This window comes from Oryza brachyantha, chromosome 3 (assembly GCF_000231095.2).
Source record: "Oryza brachyantha chromosome 3, ObraRS2, whole genome shotgun sequence".
In the NCBI taxonomy this organism is placed as follows: Eukaryota; Viridiplantae; Streptophyta; class Magnoliopsida; order Poales; family Poaceae; genus Oryza; species Oryza brachyantha.
Window position 1 is genome coordinate 19686046 of NC_023165.2, and position 21409 is coordinate 19707454.

The following is a 21409-nucleotide window of genomic DNA, read 5'->3' on the forward strand; positions in this document are numbered from 1 at the left end:
AATTCTAAGTTTATTGCATATAAAAACTTGTCTTTTTAATCAACAAAACCTGAGCCCAAACACACCTGAATTTAGAGCAATTTTGTCAGAAAATCCATTTTTATATGATCCTTTTGTACAATACACTGAATGATAAAAGACAAGCATATCCCTATGTATGTGGTCATTTTGATAAATGCCGTGGAATATACTTTCTGGGGGCACTTACAAGCCTTTTAGGGCATTTTAAACCCGTCAACTATCAAAAACAAGCCAAAGTACCCCCGCCAAGGACTATACAAACCTGATTTTTATGGTAGTTTGATTATTTTTAAGCCAAAGCATGTATATTTGGATGTTAAAATCGTAAAAGAAACTATTGACATCGGGTTTGTAGAAAAAAATCGTAAAAAAAAGTGGTTTGGAAAGTTGAGATTAGAGTTATTGGTGTAACGTAAATTTATCCCTTTTTAACTTATTTATTATCACATGTACAAGTACGAATGATCAAGAACATATCCAACATGATACTAAATAGCAGTGGTAGCGGCCACTATAGCAACACAATTAGAGTATCGGCTCACTTCCGCTACCGCTATGACACAAAGGACTAGATGTAACGGCTCGAAACTTAGCGGATGCCATTACAGTTAGGGGCTGCAATTTACCCCATGGGCCATAGTAGCAAACTTATAATATGGTCAAGAAATTAGTGATAAGAGTACAATTAACTTTTGATAGTTGAACAATTTACTTCGAGAATTTACTTACTTCAACAGGTCTTTCTTAAAAATGTAACTTCAAGTTATATAAATTTTATGTTCCTCATAAAGTAATTAGAGGTAGCAGGTTTAAAAAAAGGAAAATGAGATACATAAAAGAAAAAGAGAAAATCTATACTCCTATAAAAAGTGGCGACCACCACCTACCCTCACTATCCTCACTATAGTTTTACAATCTAGCCCTCAAATTGCTTAATATTAAAAACCAGTTAAACATAGATTTATATCTACATATCAATTCAAAATGACTATTTCATATAAGAAAATTTAATAATGCATCATAAAATCCATAACAAATCATGGGTATTTAACTTGGGTATTTAACTAGTGAGATATAGAAAAGAACAAAGATAGTATCTCCCGGCACTTTCTTGAATACCATAACAAACCTCAAAGTTATCAAACCATGGTATTTATGTACACTGTATAGTAGTGGCTTGGCAAAAGAAAACGATGGAAGAGTGACGGATGAGTTGCAGGCTTGCAGCAGCTAGCAAATTGCACATCTGATGCTGATCGCTTCCAACTTTCCATCTAGATGCCACTAATGCATTATGAATGTCACGGCAACATGGCGGCAACATGGCATCCGTACGCAGATGCTGTCTGTACGAACTACATGGTCCATACATTAATGGATCATGGATGCTCCACCACCACCGCCGGTGTCCATCGATCTTCTCCGCCATCTCAGGCTGCCGGCCACCGCAGTCGCCGCCGTTGGTGTCCGCCGCTGTCTCAGAAGCAAGGCAGGTCTTGGACATATACGGCAGGCTGCACAATGCATTCTGCTGGACAAACGGGAGTTTGCCATTTCACTTCATGGTCTCAGCAAGCCAGTGAGTCCTCTTCGTTATATGGATTTTCAAGGGCGAGTGTGTGCTCCTTGAAAGAAGCTGCAGCTTCCTCCCTCTCATCTAGTTTTCCTAGATTGTTGTAGACCATTGCCTTTAGGTAGTATGCCTCTGCAGCCATTTCATGGTACTACACAGTGGAGAATTTACTTGATCAGCTCTGAACTTCTAAAGCATTTTTGTATAGGATAACAGAAATAATGCACTGAAGATGTGTCCGGCAGCTCACCTCCAAAACTTCAAGATCTTCTGTGGCTTGGTTTAAGGGATCTAGAACAGAAGACGGATCTTCGGAAACTGCCAAAATGAAGGGACAAATGGACCGTTTTTTTAAAACAAGAAAAACCTACAAGCTTCAGATATTCATGAACCGTAATGTCAAATACTCAAATATATCCAGGCTGATTATATGCAATGGCCATTCAGTAAAAGCATACAAAAAGCAACAGCAACATTTTGTTATGTACTATATGGCACATCTAAAGGCTGATGATATGGAAACTAAGATGATGCAGGAGGGAACTGCACTTATAGTCTGATAGGAAAGCATGATTAGGAATACCTGAGAATTTTGGATCAGACAGATAGCATTTTGCAAGAACTATGTGAGCTCGGGCACGCAGCTCAAGTCCACCATGACCATGGATCATTGGTAGGCTTTGACAAATAAGACTCAAGGCCCTCTTTGCATGGGTTGATCCAAGAGCCAGCCACAATTCAGTGAGAGTAAGTGTAGCTGAGGCTTCAAGTAAATCTAAGTTAAATGATTTGCAGAATGATTGACTAGCTAATGCGTAAGGGAGCCCAACAACTGCATTGTCAGAATTCTGGGGAAAACAATAAAAATATTAGTTTCCTTGTAGGCAATTGGGCATTACAACATAAATTAGATGCTAGTTCCACAAAATTTATTTTTCTTACTTTATGTATCTCTGCAAGTAATAAAAGAACACTTGCATTCTCAACCTGCATGTTATACTTGTAGCAAGTAGAGAAAAGAGAATTTGCCACATTTGCTGCCTACACAAGGATCCACAATATTAGAGCAATATTTATTTTTGTGATCTTTTGGACATGATCTAGACAAAATCAGGAAGCAGAATGGTTGAAACGATGGACAAGAGGTTGAAATGATGGAAAAACGAGGGACTGCATTTGAACAATGAAAGAGTGTGTGTGTGTGTGTATGGGGGGGGGGGGGGGGGGGGGGGGTTGTTTAAATGCACCTGAATATAGATTAATGAGCTTACAAAGGTAATCTGTAATGCATTGTTTTGGCAGGCTTCTTAATCAAAGGACAAATAAATGATGCACAACACACTTCTTAGGTAATGATAAGAAATGAAATTCAAAACCTGGTTAAATTGTTTTGCAGCAAGAAGCGTACGAGCATGTCGTAACCTAGCTTCTGTCTTCAGCTCAATGTCTACTCCACTAACAGAAGATGACAGCACACCAAATTCATCACAGATTTGTTGCGCAACTTTCAGGTGCCCTCTAAATAGATCATTTTTTACCAAATAATAACAAATCAGATTGCGGATGTGGACTGCAGCCCCTAAAAGAATCTAAAGAAGTGCAGAAACAGATTTTTACCGATGCAGGGCACGCTCGTGCAACAATTGCATTTTAAGAAGCTGGATGTGTGAATTTGCTGATGATGGGAACTTCTCTTCAGCAAGCTTGAGAGCAGAAAATGCCGCTGCAAACCAAAAAGAGAATGTAAGGCTATAGAGTGGGAACACACATCATGTTCAGATGGTAACTTACCTGAATAACCTTTGAATGTTGCTAAATGCTGAATTAGCTTGACATATGCTAGGGACAGATCTGATGAACTGCAAAGAGAAATATAATACCATCATATATCATATCCAGATCAGCGAAAGTTATAGCCTACATCAACATTTTTTTTGTATGTGATACCTTGCAGCATCAGCAAAGCAGGTTGCATAGACCAACGAATTCATCCGAACCATTGGAGCACTGTGAAGGCAGTTAACAAAAGATGGATGGAAAATACAAACATTAGATTTCTAGGAAGGGTAGTACATATGTACCTGACGTTTACCACAAAAAAATTAAATATACATTCAAGTACGAAGTAACCACCACTGGCAAGTTGCCAACAAAGCACAAAAGGTAGGGATGTTTTTATACTGGTACCAATAACCCCAACAATGTGCTACTTCAGTATCATGTCCTTTGTATCTTGCAAGAAATTGGTACTTGCTTATCAAACACCCCGCATTCTCACAAAACAACACATACATTTGCTGCTGTTATTCTTATGGAAAGCATTAAGTCATTAACAAAAAACAGATCAGTACCTCCCATAGTGCTCCCAAGCAGTGGCCCTCAGCAAATATGCTGAGCCAGCTAATTGCAATACTGATGCAGGTATTGGACTTGGTTGTGCATGGAAATGGAAATTGTCAAAGTCATTCATAAGTAGTTTTCTAGATTTTGTTGAGCTGCTACACCAAGAATTAGAAGCAGCAGACAGATTACTAAGCCATGAGGTGCTAAAACTACCATTATCATTTGCTGCTGACAAGCCATCTGTGCCAAAGTCAGTCAACACACGTGAGCTTAATCTCAAATTCTGCAGTTAAACCAAAAGATAAAAGGTTATGTTAGAAGTAAATGCATACAACCTGTATGTTGAGACAAACGATATTATCACAGGTATATTAAGTGAACCATACCTTGCAAACATCCGCAGGACATGTTCTAAGCTTTGTAGAAGCATTAGGGCCAAAGGATACCAGTGGCCTTTGGACATGCTGGCAAGGCAAGGTTTACAATCAGAACAAAAGTAGAGATAAACAAGGATGAACGAAACTAAAATGTAAATTTGAACTAAAACTTACTCCCTCCATCAGTACCGGATCTGACACTTTGCATTTCCATATTCGTTGTACTAGAAAGTGTCAAATCCGGTACTAGGTAGCTACATTTTGGGACGGAGGGAGTATCTTGCAACAGCATTTTCAAGATCAGAACACTAATGTCAGAGGACACTGGTACAGAGAGAGACATCTGAATGTTGCCATTACTAGGATGAGATGAATAACAAGCATAAGCATGACTAGGCATTAACGAATGAGATCTTTGTTAGATGAATAACAAGTGCTATTCATAACAATCTTAAAACCAAATAACACCCAGAGGAATCTTACCTTCAGATCAAATTTTGCAAGAGAGAGGTGATCAAAAGACAGCAAACTTGTAAGTTTCAAGGTATCAGCTCGCTTAAGTGATCTCTTTAAAAGAACAAGCAGCTGCTGTTGAATGGACAACGGTGTGCCTAATCCAATGTTATTTCCAAGTGAGTATGGAGAACCAATTGTTCCAACTGTGCTTGACATTCCTATCTTTGATAATAGATTAGAAATAGCTCCTAATATATAGGCAAGGCATGAGTCATCATTGTTCTGGAAAAGAATTAAAGCATGTGTTAAAATAGCCAACTGAAGAGAAGCTTGCAGTTCACAGAGATTTAAATGTCCCTAAAACATAATACACCAGAAATTTTGTTCAATATGTACAAGAACATATACCAAAAGCAGTAGCCGACTTATATACAATGTCTTAATCCAGCAATAAGACTGACAATCTTACATTCTGATAAGCCATGGAATTGCACAATAGGTTAATTGCCTAAGTGCCTAACAGTATGGAGATGTCCATTTAGACTCTCAGACCACCTTGGCAGTAGAGGGAACTAGACAAAAGAACACATAAATACACTAGATTTTTTCTTTTTAGAACTCTGTAAGATATTTTATAATCCATTGGCTGATTATGTTTTTCCAGGTTATGCTGAAACTCAGGGCAAGAAAGTCTCAAAACTTACAATCAATAATGAAATTTTATCAGGCGATAGTTTTTTTGTCTTTTTGATGTGTGCGCACACGCAACGCCATTTCCAGTAAATTGTAGAATCACTTAAAACTAAAGATAGACCCTAAAACAATTTCATGCATCCAAGTTTGGTTGAAGGTAAGCAGAATTACAGGTACAGCACCCTGCTAGAATAGCCACATTGACTGAACAATCAGTAAAATAATTGATCAACTCAATTTATTGTAAAACAAAATCTTATTTGAGAAAGAACCAAATCTAGTAACTGACCATTTGTGAAACACGAACTGCTTCAGTGAATGCCTGGAAGAGACAGCAAGCAATGCACCATATTGAAATAGTTAGGTCCTAGAAATATTTAGGCAGGGTAAAATAAGAAAAACCAACCACCTTACATTACCTCGAGGGCTTTCTTCGGATGTCCAAAATAACAGTGCAAGTTACCTAAGCAGAGCAGAGCACTCTCATACTTCCCAACAATAATATCTTGGAATGGAGACACAGTACGACTGAAAAATCCTTGCATCCCTGCACTACATCCACATAAATTAACTATGTCAGAACATATTTACAAGAGCTTCTGTGTTTTCGACAAAGCATATGCAAAAAACATGTCACTATCACATCTGCTTGTTCCTGGTTTGTCAATAAAAGAGACTTGAAAATTAGTGATTGAGAAAATATGATACAACAATAAGACTTCACAGATATATCATAATCCCAAAAAAATATGTATTATCCATTTATCCCATTCCAATTTTATTTCATCATGGTGATACAGAGATAAAGACGGTAGCATTGTTGAATGCAGAAAACAGGAAGAGCTTTATAGATAGCTCACAACATGCTTGAGTCTAGGCACTATGCTTCCTTCACTGAAAACAACTACTGTAATTGCCATGCATGTTTAGGCCTTTAGGGACCATTGAATAACTAAAACAAATGCACTGCCAATCATTGAAAATGAACAGAATAGGTGGTCAAAACATGAGACTCTCCAGCAATGAGCCAGTGACTGAATGTTCAACACTATCATAGAATCATTGGAGTTTGGTACAGACCTGTAATCAAAGTAGCGATGAAGATTATCTAATGCAGCAACATAGTCATCGTGGGTAAGAGCATTCAAGTACTGCAAAAATTGGACCTGGCAGGTAGAACATAGATCAATAAACCAACATGACCAGTAGCTCCTCGTAGTTCGGCATAGATTCATAGTAGATTAAGGTATTGCTCTGTTCATGACTTACACGATGGAGCTCTGGAGCTAATGTCTGAAGCTGACTCATAGTGGCATTAAATGAATTCAAAGGGACAGAACTGGGATCCCTGCAGCAAAAGAGTTGCTATTGAAGGATCTGCTTCATGTGCTTTTCAAGTAGGACGAGTTTGTGGTAGCATTAACTGATTAAATGTGGTAGAGGGCACTCACTTTTCAAGAATATCAGCTTGTTGGTTAAGATACGCCTCTAATTGCCATCTTGATCGCAGACAAGTTGGATTATCGTCTGGCTTGAATATATTAGCTAGCAAAAAAAGCAAATTATAGATATCTTTGAAGAAACAGATTCTCAAACAGTATGATAAAACAAAGATAGATCTTTCAAATACAATTGGATGTAGTATTGAGAAAGAAAAAACTGATATTGACAATCATCCACATACATATCTTAGTAATACAAATTCCCACAATCCAATAGTCACCCTGCAATTGGACTGTTGAGAAGTGGAGTGCGGGAGGAAAAGTTCTAAGACTCTTTTGTAACTCAAAGTTGCATGCATACTAGGCTTATCCTGATAATTGTGAAGAAGATATTTTTGTAATCTCCTGAATCACATTCTGAAATAACAAAAATGAAAGATTGTCCACTTTTCACAACCGGGGTCCATTGGGAAACAAGCACAGAGCTAAACATTGGTATTACTGTTGGCAAATGATTATATGACAAAAAAGGAGGCTAAGAACTGTAACGCAGTTAGATGACACTATTTAAATGCCAGGTGTATGTAGCAAACATGTAGTGGGCTTTGTTTTTCTAACACAAGATGATAAAATTTTTAATATACTAGAAGGCAATCACTTCAAGCATGGAATCAAAACAGAATGTTTGCAGCAAATACTTCTTTTAACTTTAAAGTCAATACTTATTCCTGTGGTAGGTAACCATGTTTCATGAAACCTGATGATATAACAAAAAGAAACTGATTGAACTCCAAATTCTGATCTAGCTTTATATTCCAGTTACCAGGTTAGGATTTAGGGTTCACGTTTACCTTCCTCAAAACCATGGAGTGAAGCTGGAACATTTACTAGAGATGAAGAGCTCTCTCCAAAATGGCTCTCAGGGGCATAGCCTTGACTATATTTGTCAAATATACGATCCCTAGCATGAATATTTGCATCCATAAAGTTGCTCATTTCTATTTCACTGTTAAATTCCTCATCTTCTGCCAAGTCGTATGAGTCGTCAGTGGAGCTATAATACTCCACAAGATTTGCCAAAAGATGGCAGACACCCTAAAACCAAAATTAGCAAGAACACTTAGTGCCCTAAATAATAAATGTAAGACAACAGTACAAAAATTTTTAAAAAAAAGGTTTTGAATGGATAGCTCTGCTTGTAGGTGTAGTACCTCAAAAGTCATTGTATTGAAGGAAAGTATGCAGCAACGAATAAAAATTCCAAGCTGGCTATTTGGATCCAGAAATTCGTCTTCCACATTTGCACCTTCTGGTGCAGATAGAACGCCTGGAGAAAAGCATTGCAAAGTAAACTTTATTAATCTATTTGAAGTATTTCCCTAATCATGCATTATTAAGGACTCAAAACCTCGACCCATATTGTAAATCTTACCTCGTAGCTTATCAAAAAAGTTGAACAGATCATCTGGTGAATTAAGCGCAGAAAGGGTACTTGTAAGCTGCTCACAGAGCCAGCCATTAACCAAAGCATCGACCGCCTTCAGCTGCCTTAGAAGCTCTTCCAGTGGAGGTTCCCGAAAATCATTGCATGACTACAAGATACAATTAGACATCCATCTGATTGAATCTGAAACAAATAGGCAGCTCGGGCACGCGGAATTTTACTCATTAATTAAAAAGCAGTCACAATATAATGTACAGTTGGTCACATCACATGAGTGTTCCTCAAAGAACACGGAACAGATCACCGTGAAGATATCAGACCAAGCGCATTGCCTATTACCTATGCATGCAATCGATGAATGACAGGTTCATGAGCGCCTACCAGACCGAATCACAAATCGAGCATACCAAATGAAATGGAAATTTCGAATCTACAATGGCTATACGGTCACATCAGCAGCCAAGTTCAGGCATGACATTTTCAGTAGGAGGGGGAGAGGGGTTGGGGGGAAGAGAAGAGAGCAAGCATACGGATACACTTACGCGGGTGAGGGCGAAGAGGAAGAGGCCGAGGCGGTTGTGGTGGGCGACGGACTCGAAGGGGAAGGGCAGCGCGGGGGCCGAGACACCCGCCTGCGGCGGCGGCGCGAAGACCTGCACGAGGTGGCACACCGCCAGCTTGTGAGGGGTCAGCTCCAGGAGCGCCCCGGCGCCGGCGCCAGCGGCCGGCACCGCCTCCTTACCCGCAGGGCCTCCGCCGGCGCCGACCCCGGCGAACACGTTCATCTCGCCGCCGGTGACGGACGAAGGGTTTTGAATTTGCAGCAGCTGAGGTTTCGGGTTTGGGGGCGGGGGGAAGAGGTGGGAAGTCCGACTGTTCACTGGGATGCGTTTTGCTTATTTTTCGGTGTTCGTTTGCGCTTTTTTAAGGAATAAGCGAAAACGCGTTTTGGTAAATGAAAAATAATATGTAGTTAAATTTTTTATATACGTGTCCATAGCGATTTAAAAGTAAAATGTGTAAAACAAACCACGATAAAAAAATCATAAAATCAAGTTTAAAATTAAGTTCTAAAATTTAAATTTTGGTTTATAAGCAGTTACAACCGTAAAACGATGGAGCCCGTTTTCTCCTACTCGCTCCATCTCGAAATAAACCAATATTTCACTTTTTAGCTATAATATTTAATGTTTTATCATATTTAAAAAATATAATTAATATTTTTATTTTATTAGATGATAAATCATCAATAAGTATTTTACGTGTGACTAATTTTTTTAATTTCTTTTTTTTAAATAAAACGGATGGTCAAATGTTGAACACAGATGGTCAAAAGCTTGCTTTATTCTAGGACAGAGGAATGATATGGTTATATATGAAAATTCCGTACTTCCAGTACAAAATATAAATAGTTCTGTGGAGATTTATGAAAATTACGTACTTCCGGTACAAAATATAAGTAGTTCTGGTAGATATTAAAGAGATGTTAACAAGTTCTTCTTAGTCACTTTATTTTTAAATTTTGAGTTGATTATATCCTTTTTCTAAGCATATGATTGGTTTTGGAAGGATTGAATTTATAATAAGAATCATGGTAGAAATACTTATATTGTGGTATGAAATTCAAGTCTTTGAAATACTTATATTTTGGGGCATGGGAGGTATATAAAAGTTTATCATTTATTTTATTAGGGTAAAATTTTACACTTTGCTCTCAGATGTCTCATGCACCTAGGTTGTGTTCTTTTACCCAATCTCTCAGATTTTTCTCGATTTACGTCACACTTACTTCCTAAGCTGCAACTAAATTGTGCAATTTATTTTACTTTTCTAAATTATATTTTTCAGTGATGATTAATTCTATCATTTATATTATTAAATAGCTATCACAAAAATCAGATAATTTTTTATAAGTAAATTGCATCCACGGTATATGAAATTGTAGATAGGTGCAAATTAGTACACCAACTTCAAAAAGTAGACTTTGCTAGAATTCCATTGTCTAAATCAAATTTGTTAAAATGCCACTCACAAAGTCTCAAGTGGGGAGAGGACATTTTACCAAAATATCATTTGTTCAATTTCTCCTAAATTAAAATGGTTTTGCTTTTTTTCTTGGTTTGAGTGACATAAGTAGTACGTGTCTTTTAACATAAACAAGATATCATGTACTCGCTCTATCCTGCAGGTAGTATAATGTGATTAGCGGGAGAGAGATTGTGCCCCGAAAAAAACGATTTTTAGGAGTACTCCTAGGCAATTGAACGAGGGATGCTTGCTTGATGGAGTATTACACGGCAGGGTGGTGTCTCTCTCTATTTGTTTATTCACTTGGTGGGGTGTAGCTAGTCCGCTTGCCTTTTGTTTTTAGAGAAATGTTACTGATTGGTTGTATTTGGCAATGGTATTTTGGTCTATTCTTGTTAGTGCTAAATCTGTATTGGGAAGCTATGTATCTCTTTATACTCGGATGGAGGGAGTAGTATTAGATGGTAAGGTGGAAGAGAGAATGAGTCACCTCTCAAGCAAGGGTGATACCTTAGAGCATCTCTAAAAAATGTCTAAAATTGATCCATGAAACTAGAATTTGGGAATTAAGCAAGAAAATATATCTTTAAATGGTTTCTAAAAACATTCCTAATATTTACACATGCCTAAAATTAAATCACGTGTTTCCTAAATTTGGGGCAAAAATACTTGTTTCTAATACAAGTTATTCATTTTTAGATTTTTGTTGGAGAAAGCCATAAATTTTATGCTTAATATTTTTTTATATTAACCCAATACAAACTTTTAGAAATCAAAATATTAGCATTCTCTTAGTGATGCTCTTTAACACAATCTTCAGGAGAAAAGGAGGAAGAGAAAAGATAGATTGTCTCGTGAATGGTTAAAATTAGTGCACCGTAAATAGTATAGAGATGATGCGCTGCATGTTTCATCTCTTAATTAATGAGTTACTCCCTCCATACCATAATATAAGGCGTAATTTTCATAAAAACAAAAACCAAGAAAATACTATAACCATCTATACTCGTTTAGATTATCTAGACGCATCTATGTAATGTGATTGAATATTTCAATAGTGAAGAATTTAAAATAAATTAAATTTAGAGAAAAGATATATGCTAGTTAATCCATACACGTCTTATATTACGAGATATAGAAAAAATAGTTATGATTTATATTATATAACGGAGGGAGTACTTAATATGGATAAAATTAGGGGTTATGTACTGATTATTCGGCACTATTATAGAACTGATCTCACGAGGCATTTTGGTTAATCATAGCAGGAAATGAATTTTAAGTTTCTCCTAATCAAATGGGATCGGCGAGAGAAGAGGGGATTCAGCTTAGACGGAGCAAGTCAGAGGTGGTTAGGTTATGACCGACCGGGAGAAAACAGCTACTGGCCTCTCGTTATCATCGTGTGATGGATACGACGACCTTTTCTGTATTATCCCTAAACTAAAGCAAATCGCGTAACCATGGATCCGCGATGGTCTGAATCCCAATTAAGCCGCCCCCCATAAAACCCCTCTCGCGCCCGCCGGCCCCTGCATCGATCGATCGCCATTTTTATTTGAAATAGCAGTAACTATTCTTAAAGAAATCTTGGCTTTTTTTCATCTCTAACTATTGCGGCACAATGTCCTTGTGATAAAGCACCAGACTGGACAATCAATAGGAACAAATCATGAGATTCTCTGCCAACTTCAAGTGGCATACTTCCTATACAGTGCAAGGCTATATCTATTGACCTGTCTTTCCATGGGATTCTCTTTAAAAATAAATGGCCATTCCTACCCTTGGTTTATCTCTCTCTATGTTTCTCTTTGAATGATATGATGCTTCATAATAATCCACGTTGACTGCATCCATCACTTATGCTGGTTTGTGCAGTATATAACTGTCAGTAGCTTCGGGGCTTCTTCTCTGCATCACCATCAGTTCGTAGAACTTGTATGCAAAGGTAAGGTAAGGTGCCCCCTCATCTGCCCTTCTTCGTTCCAACTGCAAGAGGGCAGAGAGAGCTACCATGACTGTTGTTGGTTGTTAGTTTCTTTTTATATGCTATCGATACATGAACAGCATCATTCCTGGTTTTGATTTATTTAGTGCCATTTATTGGTTAGTTTTGATAGATCTGCACCTTTTCTGAGTTGCTGCAGAAACATATAATAATTGTATGTAATTTTCCTTTTCTAAGTGCCCTTTTTAAAATATAATGTTCTGTCGAGGGTAACACCACATGAATACTACCTCTGAGATATATGGATAAGGAGTGACATATAGTATTGCTATAACTGACATATACATCAGTGATATTTATGAAGGCAAAACTACCTTTTGCTAGAGTTTAGATTTGGTTTGATGAACTTGTTGCACATTACAGTGCTTGTTGATTAGTTTGCATCTGCAGCTGACAGAAGCTACATATTTCAGTTCACACGGCTGGGCAAGGTTCCCAGATGAAGAAATCTTGTGATTGCTGCAGAAGATATGTGGACCATTTGAATGGAAAGATGAAATGTTTCCACAGGCAGATGCTGTAGGATCGAACAAGATCAAACAAACCTACCAGAGGGGGGGTGAATGGTAGGGAAAAACAAAACCCAAAAATCTTTCGTGGAATAAAGGATTACCTCTGTCGAAGAAATTGACGAAGACTTGCTACCTTGATCACGTCGCTCCTGTGTCGCCGCTACCTTGATCGCGCCGCTCATGTGCCGCCGAGCAGATCATCGAATCGCGCCACTCCTATGACGTCGATCGGATCGTCGGAATCCAAAAAATCACCAGTAGATGAAAGTCGAAAACGTAGATTGAATGATCTTGACTTTATTGCATCAACTGGTATTTACAAAGTGCACCAACAGCACTCCTATCAAAATCGTCGATCTAGAATCAACAACTAAGTCTCACAAAAGCACACCGGGGGCATACCCCTCGGTCTCTATTTATATCGAAAAGTCTATCACCAAATAGGAGTAGGACTCCTTATACTAATATGGCTCATCTCTTAGTTTTCCTAATCAAATCCAACATGCCAAAATCAGCCGTGCTACAGTAGTCCGACTGCTACAGTACCGCCGCGCTACAGTAATCCGATCCGGTTGCTACAGTGCCGTGTGCTACAGTAATCCGGTTGCTACGGTACCGTGCGCTACAGTATCCGACGCTGCTACAGTGTCCGAACCTGTAGCAAATTCCTTTCCTTTTCTCATCCAGTTTTGATCCGATTTACTTCCCGATTTTTCCGGCGCTTACACACACAACATGTGAAGCCCGTTACGATTCCATCCCACACGGTGTTGCTCCACCATGTGCCAACTTGTATTCAATATCGTCACCTGGCATCCTCGATCGTCCGGACCTTAGCTCCTCCCTGAGCCTAGTCACGATCCCACCGCCATTGTCCGATATTGACCTCAAGTCACCTGCACAATTAGAGACAAACCAACCGTTTCCGAGCACAGATATCGCAACCTGACTCACATTAGTTACACACACTCGCACCAACACCTTAATTGTTTCCAAACCAAATTCAATTTATAAACCAAATCGCAAGCCAATTGTTCATCAGAAAATATTAATCATGCTTATGATCTTACAGATGCGTGCTGATTTTGAGCATAGCATGGTAAGATTGCACCACTCTCTTTTAGCCACTACCTCATGGTGGATTGTCTGGGTGTTGCATGTGGTTAGTTTATTACTGATTTGATGAACTTGATTAAGTTTCAAGTGATATGATACTGAAACATACTGCAATGCAAACTAGCATGGGAGAAAAATCCACAAGCTAAAACCATGAGTTTTATAATAGCAGTTTATCATGTCTGCTGTGCAAGCGCAGGGGAACAACATTCACGAGGTTTTTTTTTTTTTTTTACGGGGAAGGGGGAAATATATTACTCAGAAACAGTAGAGTTACAATCGTCTAGGATGTACTGTTGAACAGGATTACGCTCGTGACCAAACCAGAAGCCGGTATGAGAACCTGTTCTTCCTAGATTAGCAAGAACATGACTAACTCTATTCTGAGTTCGGTGAATCTTCCTAACACACACATTCCGCCTTCCAGAGATAATCTGTCGAACTTCTCTCATTAGAAGAGCCAGCCTCGATCGGTCGGTCATCGAAGAAATGATTACATTCTTTGCCTCTTCACAGTCTGTTTCCAGGATGATTGGAAGAAGAGTCCAAGACGATGCTAGAAGCAACCCTTCACGGCAGGCCATCAGTTCAGCTTCAAAAGCATCGTGGAATGTACCTAGTGCCCTGCAGGATGTGAAGATCACACCCCCGTCACTATCCCACAACATTCACGAATTAAAACCATGAGTTTCATAATAGCAGTTTATCATGGACTATTATAACAAACATCCCTAAGTTCTAGATGTGTTCTAAATAACAATGTTTTGTGAGCAATTTTATAGTACTTGAGTAGGTACTGAGAGGTACTAAATTTTCAGTATAAAATTTTGGTACCTCATAGTACCTTCTCAAGGACTGTAAAATTGCTCTTTGTCATTTCATTGTGGACTTCTCATTGACATCAAATGCTATATTTTACATCATATTTTTCCTTTGCCCTCACTGTTGTTGGAAACTAGGAGTGGTTTCTGTTCCCACCATTATGTTTCATTATTCTTTTCTACAGATCATACCAAACAAGTTCTTGAACCAATTTGGAGGGAAGATATCAAGAACCATTGAACTAGAATCCCCCAAGGGTAACGTGTATGTTGTCAAAGTTACCAAGCACATGAACAAGACTGTTCTCCAGTGCGGACGGGAGGCATTTGCAGATGCCCATCAGATAGAAGAGAGTGACTCCCTATTGTTCCGTCACATTGAGAATTCCCGCTTTGAGGTTACATTCCTTGATTCTGATGGATGTGAGAAAGTATTTTCCTGTGCTGGCAAAAAAATGGCATCTAGTGCTCGAGAAATAAATGTAGATCATATCGATATTTCAAGCAGCAGTCAAGATGATTCCACACAATCCTCAGGGGGTGAAAGACGCCGTGACAATCTGCGTGGTAAAACTGCGAAATTGGCAGCATCATCTTCATCTGGGGAATCAGGTTTAAATTGTTGATTTTCTTCTCTGTGATCCTTTTTGAACTATGCTTCAGCTGCACATTTATATGTTGAGCATCCAACAAAATGTAACAAAAGGTAACTCGAGGTATCGGTACCTCAAGGCACCAAATCGTTTCTGATCGTTGGATCTAACAACACACATCCTACTCAGCTAGATCCAATGGTGAGAAATGATTTGGTGCCTCGAGGTATCGGTACCTCGAGGTACTTTTTGTTGGACCAGAGCAAATCTATTATAGTTAGATTTTACAGTTCTCTGGGAAGTGCAGTTTCCTATTTTCCTTGCTAAAAATGCACAGGAGAGGAGGCCACTGAGAGCAGTACTTCTGAACATGAATTATTTGATGATCTGGTTGATCCTCAGACACCTGCAGTGCCTGGTTATATCTTGTCGCGTGGGACTAGTCTATCTGCAGCACAGGAGGAGAAAAAATAGATATGCTTGTGGAGGATATTCGACCTGAAGTTCCTCTATATGTGACTACCATTAAGCATAGCAATGTTAATTCACATCACCCTACTCTTGTAGGTTCTACTTTTTTTTAGTGAAGTATGCATACATAGGCTATAAATCCTACATATGGCAACTATTGCAATCTTATGAATGAATCCTTTATTCCATGTAGTTTACACGGTATAAATTTATTTTATGTAGTGAAAGAGACACAACACAGTGAATTAGATACATGCATCAACAATCATTTCAGAAGCTAGCCCATAATTGGTAGAAGATGAGTAAAATGCATCATGTATGGTTATTCAAGTCCTGTAATGGATAAATCCTTTTTTTAAAAAAAAGGTGATCGACAGCAAATGCAGGTTTTGGATTTTATTTTTAAGTAGAGAAGCCATTTAGGTTGCTATGGTCTGTACACCTTTGCACAATGTTCCTAAAGTTATCTTTAATTTCCTCTTTCGTTACATCAAAAACCATAAATTATGTAGGATCAGAATATGAAAATGAATTTACAGCATCAAATTCTGTCTGGATCAGGTAATTGCTAAGAATTATGCATCTGAACACTTTCGACGTACAAGTCAAACCATCACTCTTAAGTGTCAAGGCAAGAACAAGAAGTGGCATCCCAGGTTTTACATTAGGAAAGATCAAGTTGGGTACATCCTTCAAGGGCATTGGATAGACTTCGTTCGTGCAACCATTTGGAGGAGGGAGATATCTGCGTCTTTCACCTAAGAAAGTTTACTGGGAGAAAATTCAGAGCAACAGTCCATCTACTCTGTGAAACAAAATCTCACTCCTTAGGCACACTCCGCGCTAGTCCTAAAAGAATTGACTCAAGAGATTGCAGAATGAGACCAAGAGTGACTGGTGCCAGACGAGCAAGCTCGAATGAAGACAGGAGAGGGACAAACGGCATTTCGACAACCGGTTTCAAGGAGGAACTAGATGATGGTATGTTAGACTCGAATATTGTGACGCGCTGTTGTTCCTGCTCCTATGTTTTATTCCCTCCGTTTCATATTATAAGACTTTCTGGTAATGAATCTAAATACATATACAAAGCATATACATTGATATATGAATGAATCTAGATAAAGCGGAGAGTCTTATAATATGGAACGGGGGGAGTTAGTACATGTGAATTATTTGTTGACGAGAAATTGTTAGTTCAGATCAATGCAACAACAATCAAGGAAAGCGCCAGGAACCTCTCGGTTTCGATGACTCTGGTGGAAGCTCTAAGCATTACGTTTTGTCAGATAGAGCTTCCCTGACTGCGGAACAAATGACGAAAGTGGAAGAGATTGTTCACTCCATTCAATCTGATGTTCCCATTTATGTGTCAATAATGAGCAAAATCAACGTTGGTACCGACGGGCTCTACATTATAGTAAGTCTTGCTCTTTTCTATTTTCTGCATTGCTATTTAGTATTTATTACTACTACTTGTCAGTAGGCTGTAGTTGTTTTCTAGTATTATGCAAGATGTCTGCATCTATTCAGTATCACCCTTTATTCAGCAGTCCTTTTTTTCCCCAAGAAAGGGCTGCAGGATATGGATATCTTCTCCTTGAGCAATTTTATCATCTTTAAAGAAGGTATCAGGAGGTATCAATGTTTTTTCTGTAAAATTTAATACCTTTTGGTATCTTCGATATTAAAAGGTACCAAATTTTACATATAAAACAGTGATATCTCATGGTATCTCCTCAAAGATGAAAAAAATACTCATTCTCAACAAAGCACATAGAAGTGTTTTTTAGAGGATTATCCTCTGAGGAAAGAAACCGCCATAAAAACAGAGTGAGAACACAACGAATTTATTATCAAACGCTCTGATTAATCAAAGAGGGTTTAGAGCTATTTCCAGTTGAGCAACATCTTGGGCAATCAACTCAACTATGCCATTTCTTTAGCTGTCTTGGAAATTCATACATTTCACCATAGCTGTATGATTACGCCCTCAATTTATATGACATTTTATCACATCTTATCTTGGAACAATAACCATCCAAACAAGCTCTGCTAGTTAGGCTATAGTATCTAACCTGTTGCCGTACTGAAAAACACTGTACCGTATCCGGAAAAAAAAAACAGACTTTTGTTCGCGACAAGGTACCTCCCGGAGGAGGAGCAAAACTTGACGCGGGATGAGCAAGGCATGGCAAGTGAAGATGATGCGACGCCCGGATGTTCACCCTGGGCTGGCGTGATTTCGTCGTGCGGACGGAGGACATCTGCCTCTTCCAGCTGATGGTCAGCAACGAGAGGGCCAGGAAGCTCACCATGGCAGTCTACATCATTCGTCACAGCGAGTAGAAGCAATGGAGTTTTTGGCACTTTCGTCAGTGGCTAACTGGCGATGAAGAAGTTAGCATAGAGCTTCTGCTTAGCACTTTGTTTGTGTAGCTTCATGGTTATTTCTAAATGATGATGATTAAGGTTGCTCTTACAGTGCAATGTGTTTATCCAGAGGTGCCTACTTGTCTGTCAGTCCATTGCAATTCGTTGCAAATTTCTACGTCAAGTACAAAGTTTTGAGCCTTTGTTTTGTCGATTCTATGTTTGCATCGAGGCTAAAGACCTGCCCTTTTTGTTGAATGAAAGAAGTAATTTTCTAAGCAATGCATTTGTATTTTTCATCTTACTTCAAAGAGATTGTGAATACTTTATATATTCTTGTTGTTGCAGACCATACCATACAAATTTGCACAAAATTTCAGGGACAAGATCCAAGGAACCATCAAACTAAAGGCATGTAATGGTAGCACTTGCAGTGTTCTTGTTGCCAAAAGCTCAAAAAAGTTGGTCCTTACAGCAGGGTGGGCCGCATTTGCCAACTCTCATGACCTGAAGATGGGTGACTTTCTGGTATTCAGATACATTGGCAATTCACAATTCAAGGTTAAAATCTTTGATCCAAGCGGCTGTGTGAAAGCATCATCACTCAATGCTGTCAAATTTGGCCGGCATGTCCAAACCATGCAAGGAGACCCAATTGAAACCTCAAGCAGCTCCGATAACCATCTGATTGAAATGGATGGCACAGACAAATGCAGCAAGAAGATGAAGACAGGTCCATTACACCATTCCCCTTGATTGTAGCAGTAAAGAACTAATCCACTCCCTTTATTACATTTTGTCAACATCATGTATCATCTTTTACCTGTCAGTAGAGAAACCTGCTTCTTCCCCAGAAGATGATCAAGAAACACCTGCTTCAAGCAGTGTTGTGTTCTCTCCTCCTACAAAACTGCTAACTGAGGTGCACAGGATGAAAGTAGAAGAGATCAAGGCCAGAGCTGTCCATTCCAAGTACCCTGTTTTTGTGGCTGCCATGACAAAGCCAACATTAGTCGAGTCCCTTGTTATCTGGTAAGAATTTTTACATGCTTAACGAGTGCAATTTCTGTGAACTCTCTGATCTCTTAATTCGTTGGTCTAATATCAGTTGGAAGCACATGCCAATTGGTTCTTCGTTGTTACAATATGTTTGAATTTTTTTTTCAAAATCTAAAGCAATTCTCTCCTACTCTGCAAATCAGGCAATCTGCAGGAACTATGCCAGCAAATACCTTCCACGCGAGCACCAAATGGTAACGCTTCGACGAGGAGGCAAGAGCTGGCAGGTATGGTTTCGTGTCAACAAGCACGATCTGAGAATGCTTTCCAGAGGATGGAAAAAGTTCGCAGGAGACAATGGGCTGCAGGTAGTCGACGCATGCCTCTTTGAACTGCTGAGTGTCGACGAGAACTCGTACACCATGAACGTCCATATCATTCGCAAGTAGTTACTGCTTCTGTAGATCTCTTAGGTTGGTGTTTGGTTAGTATACTAGGTGGAGATGAGTTGGATCCATCTTTGTTTTGCAAGATGAGTTGGTTCTATTTTCTGTGGTTTAAGGGATGAACGTAAGATGATTGAACATGATTACCTCTCCACAATAAGTTAGTGAGGCTATCTCTCACATTCAAAATGATATAATTAATACTAGGATTAATATATGAATAACCTAAAGTACTTAAATACATGGTTATACATTTAAAATAATTTAAATAATTTTAATGAAATAAAATGGATATTTCATAATAAATATCACATATACACGTGCAGTGTAAGTGCAACAAGTTTGATATCAATTTAGGTCTCATCATAAATATATTCACTTGTTAAACAATATCAAATGATGCATCAACAAACAATATAAAAACTCTAGCGTTGCCGAACCGTCCTGGGATGGATCCGTTCCACTGTTTTGGTTAGATGAATTGGACCTAGATCTGAGAGGAATATTCCTCTTCTGGGTTCAACCCATCCCACATATCTACCAACCAAACAAGTAGGGCTATAAAAAAGCTCCAAACTCGAGAGCACCACCTATCTACCAACCAAACAAGTAGGGCTGTCAAAAAAGCTCGAAGCTCGAGAGCTGCTCGAGCTTGGCTCATTTTAGGCTCGGTTCGAGCTCGGGTTGAGCTCCTAACGAGCCGAGCCCGAGCCTGACCAGAAGCTCGCGAGCTTGAGCCGAGCCTGTCTAAGACTCAAACTGAGCTTGACAATATATATATACTCAAACTGAGCTCGAGCCGAGCTCACGTGCCTAACCGAGCTTGAGCCGAGCCTGTCTAAGACTCGAAGGTTTGCTAGGCTCGATTCGAGCCTATGTCGAGCTCGAGCCTGGACAGGCCAGCTCGCTCGAGCTCGGCTCGTTGACAGCCCTACAAACAAGGCCAGGAATGGGTTGGCTCCATCCCAACCTATTACATCCCTGAAACCAAATACATCCTTAATGCTGCAGTGTTAAATTTTTGATAGTCTGACGGTTAACTCTACTATCTCGTACTATGTCTGCCTTTGCTTGGAGTGTGTGGGTTCAGTTGGCCCAACTGGTGTAACATGTCTTTGCTGCAGTTAGGGCTAACTCTACAATTTCGAGGGCCCTAGGAAAACTCGGTGCCATAAGCCTTTTAGACTAAATATTTTTACTTGTAATATATATTATTTAATTATTTATACTCTAAAGTGACGCAACAAACATCATTAATGTGATAGACCAAATATTAACTCTTAAGAGTTAACTTACAATTTAGTCTCATTTCTAAATTTTAATAAATAATCACGACACTAAATTGAAAACTAAAATTAAGAAATTGAATAAAAAATAAAGCGAATTAACAAACAATAATCTATAATTAAAACTTTGTATTTGTGTTCTTAGAAATTTAGAAGATAATGCTGGAAAAAGTAAACTACAATAAGAATACTTAAAATCAACTCTAATATTAATTTTAAAATTTAAATTTTGGCTATGATAAAAAACCAGCAAGTAAATGATAGGGCTACTAATCATACTAATAGATAGTGGATTAATCATCTATTTTTTAAAAATAAATATAAAAATCAAACTACATAAGTATATAAATATAATTTTTTTTGGCCCCCTTCCGCCTGAGGCCGTAGGTGCCGCCCCTCCCGCCCAG

At 38.8% G+C, this 21409-nt stretch overlaps 2 protein-coding genes across 3 annotated transcripts; one reads left to right on the forward strand and one right to left on the reverse strand.

Annotated features, from left to right (window-relative positions):
- Window positions 1-1042: 1042 nt before the first annotated feature.
- LOC102708225 (anaphase-promoting complex subunit 5) lies at window positions 1043-9188 on the reverse strand. Of its 2 annotated transcripts, XM_006650248.3 has the most exons (20): window positions 8892-9188; window positions 8338-8497; window positions 8117-8232; window positions 7757-8000; window positions 6915-7008; window positions 6733-6811; window positions 6544-6629; window positions 5883-6015; window positions 5753-5785; window positions 4798-5052; window positions 4324-4401; window positions 3946-4220; window positions 3542-3601; window positions 3386-3453; window positions 3212-3317; window positions 2971-3112; window positions 2537-2635; window positions 2178-2442; window positions 1845-1912; window positions 1043-1745 (listed from the first exon to the last, which is right to left on the reverse strand). In XM_006650248.3, exons 1-20 carry the CDS (start codon window positions 9132-9134, stop codon window positions 1590-1592), a joined length of 2760 nt encoding a protein of 919 aa, XP_006650311.2. In that variant the 5' UTR covers window positions 9135-9188; the 3' UTR covers window positions 1043-1589. The 2 variants fall into 2 exon arrangements, with proteins under 2 accessions (XP_006650311.2, XP_040378332.1); XM_040522398.1 differs by lacking the exon at window positions 8892-9188 and having other exon boundaries at window positions 8117-8257; window positions 8338-8390.
- A 3013-nt stretch (window positions 9189-12201) lies between these two features.
- LOC102716672 (B3 domain-containing protein Os03g0620500-like) lies at window positions 12202-19898 on the forward strand (the record flags this gene model as incomplete). The annotated part of the gene is given in 13 exon segments (XM_040521780.1): window positions 12202-12325; window positions 12799-12892; window positions 13963-13996; window positions 15020-15446; window positions 15765-15889; window positions 15892-15990; window positions 16460-16616; window positions 16619-16879; window positions 17101-17318; window positions 18620-19004; window positions 19105-19266; window positions 19269-19303; window positions 19474-19898. Coding segments are annotated over 13 exon segments (2367 nt in total), but the record flags the coding sequence as incomplete, so codon positions are not given.
- Between the last annotated feature and the right edge of the window lie 1511 nt (window positions 19899-21409).

Excerpts from the sequence above, each read along its gene's own strand:
- LOC102708225 (XM_006650248.3), bottom strand. The coding sequence starts at position 9,134 with ATGAACGTGTTCGCCGGGGTCGGCGCCGGCGGAGGCCCTGCGGGTAAG. Across the intron at positions 6,630-6,732 it reads TAGCTCCAGAGCTCCATCGT|GTCCAATTTTTGCAGTACTT; the intron begins GTAAGTCATGAA and ends TCTACCTGCCAG. Across the intron at positions 4,402-4,797 it reads TTGCAAAATTTGATCTGAAG|CATGTCCAAAGGCCACTGGT; the intron begins GTAAGATTCCTC and ends TTGCCTTGCCAG.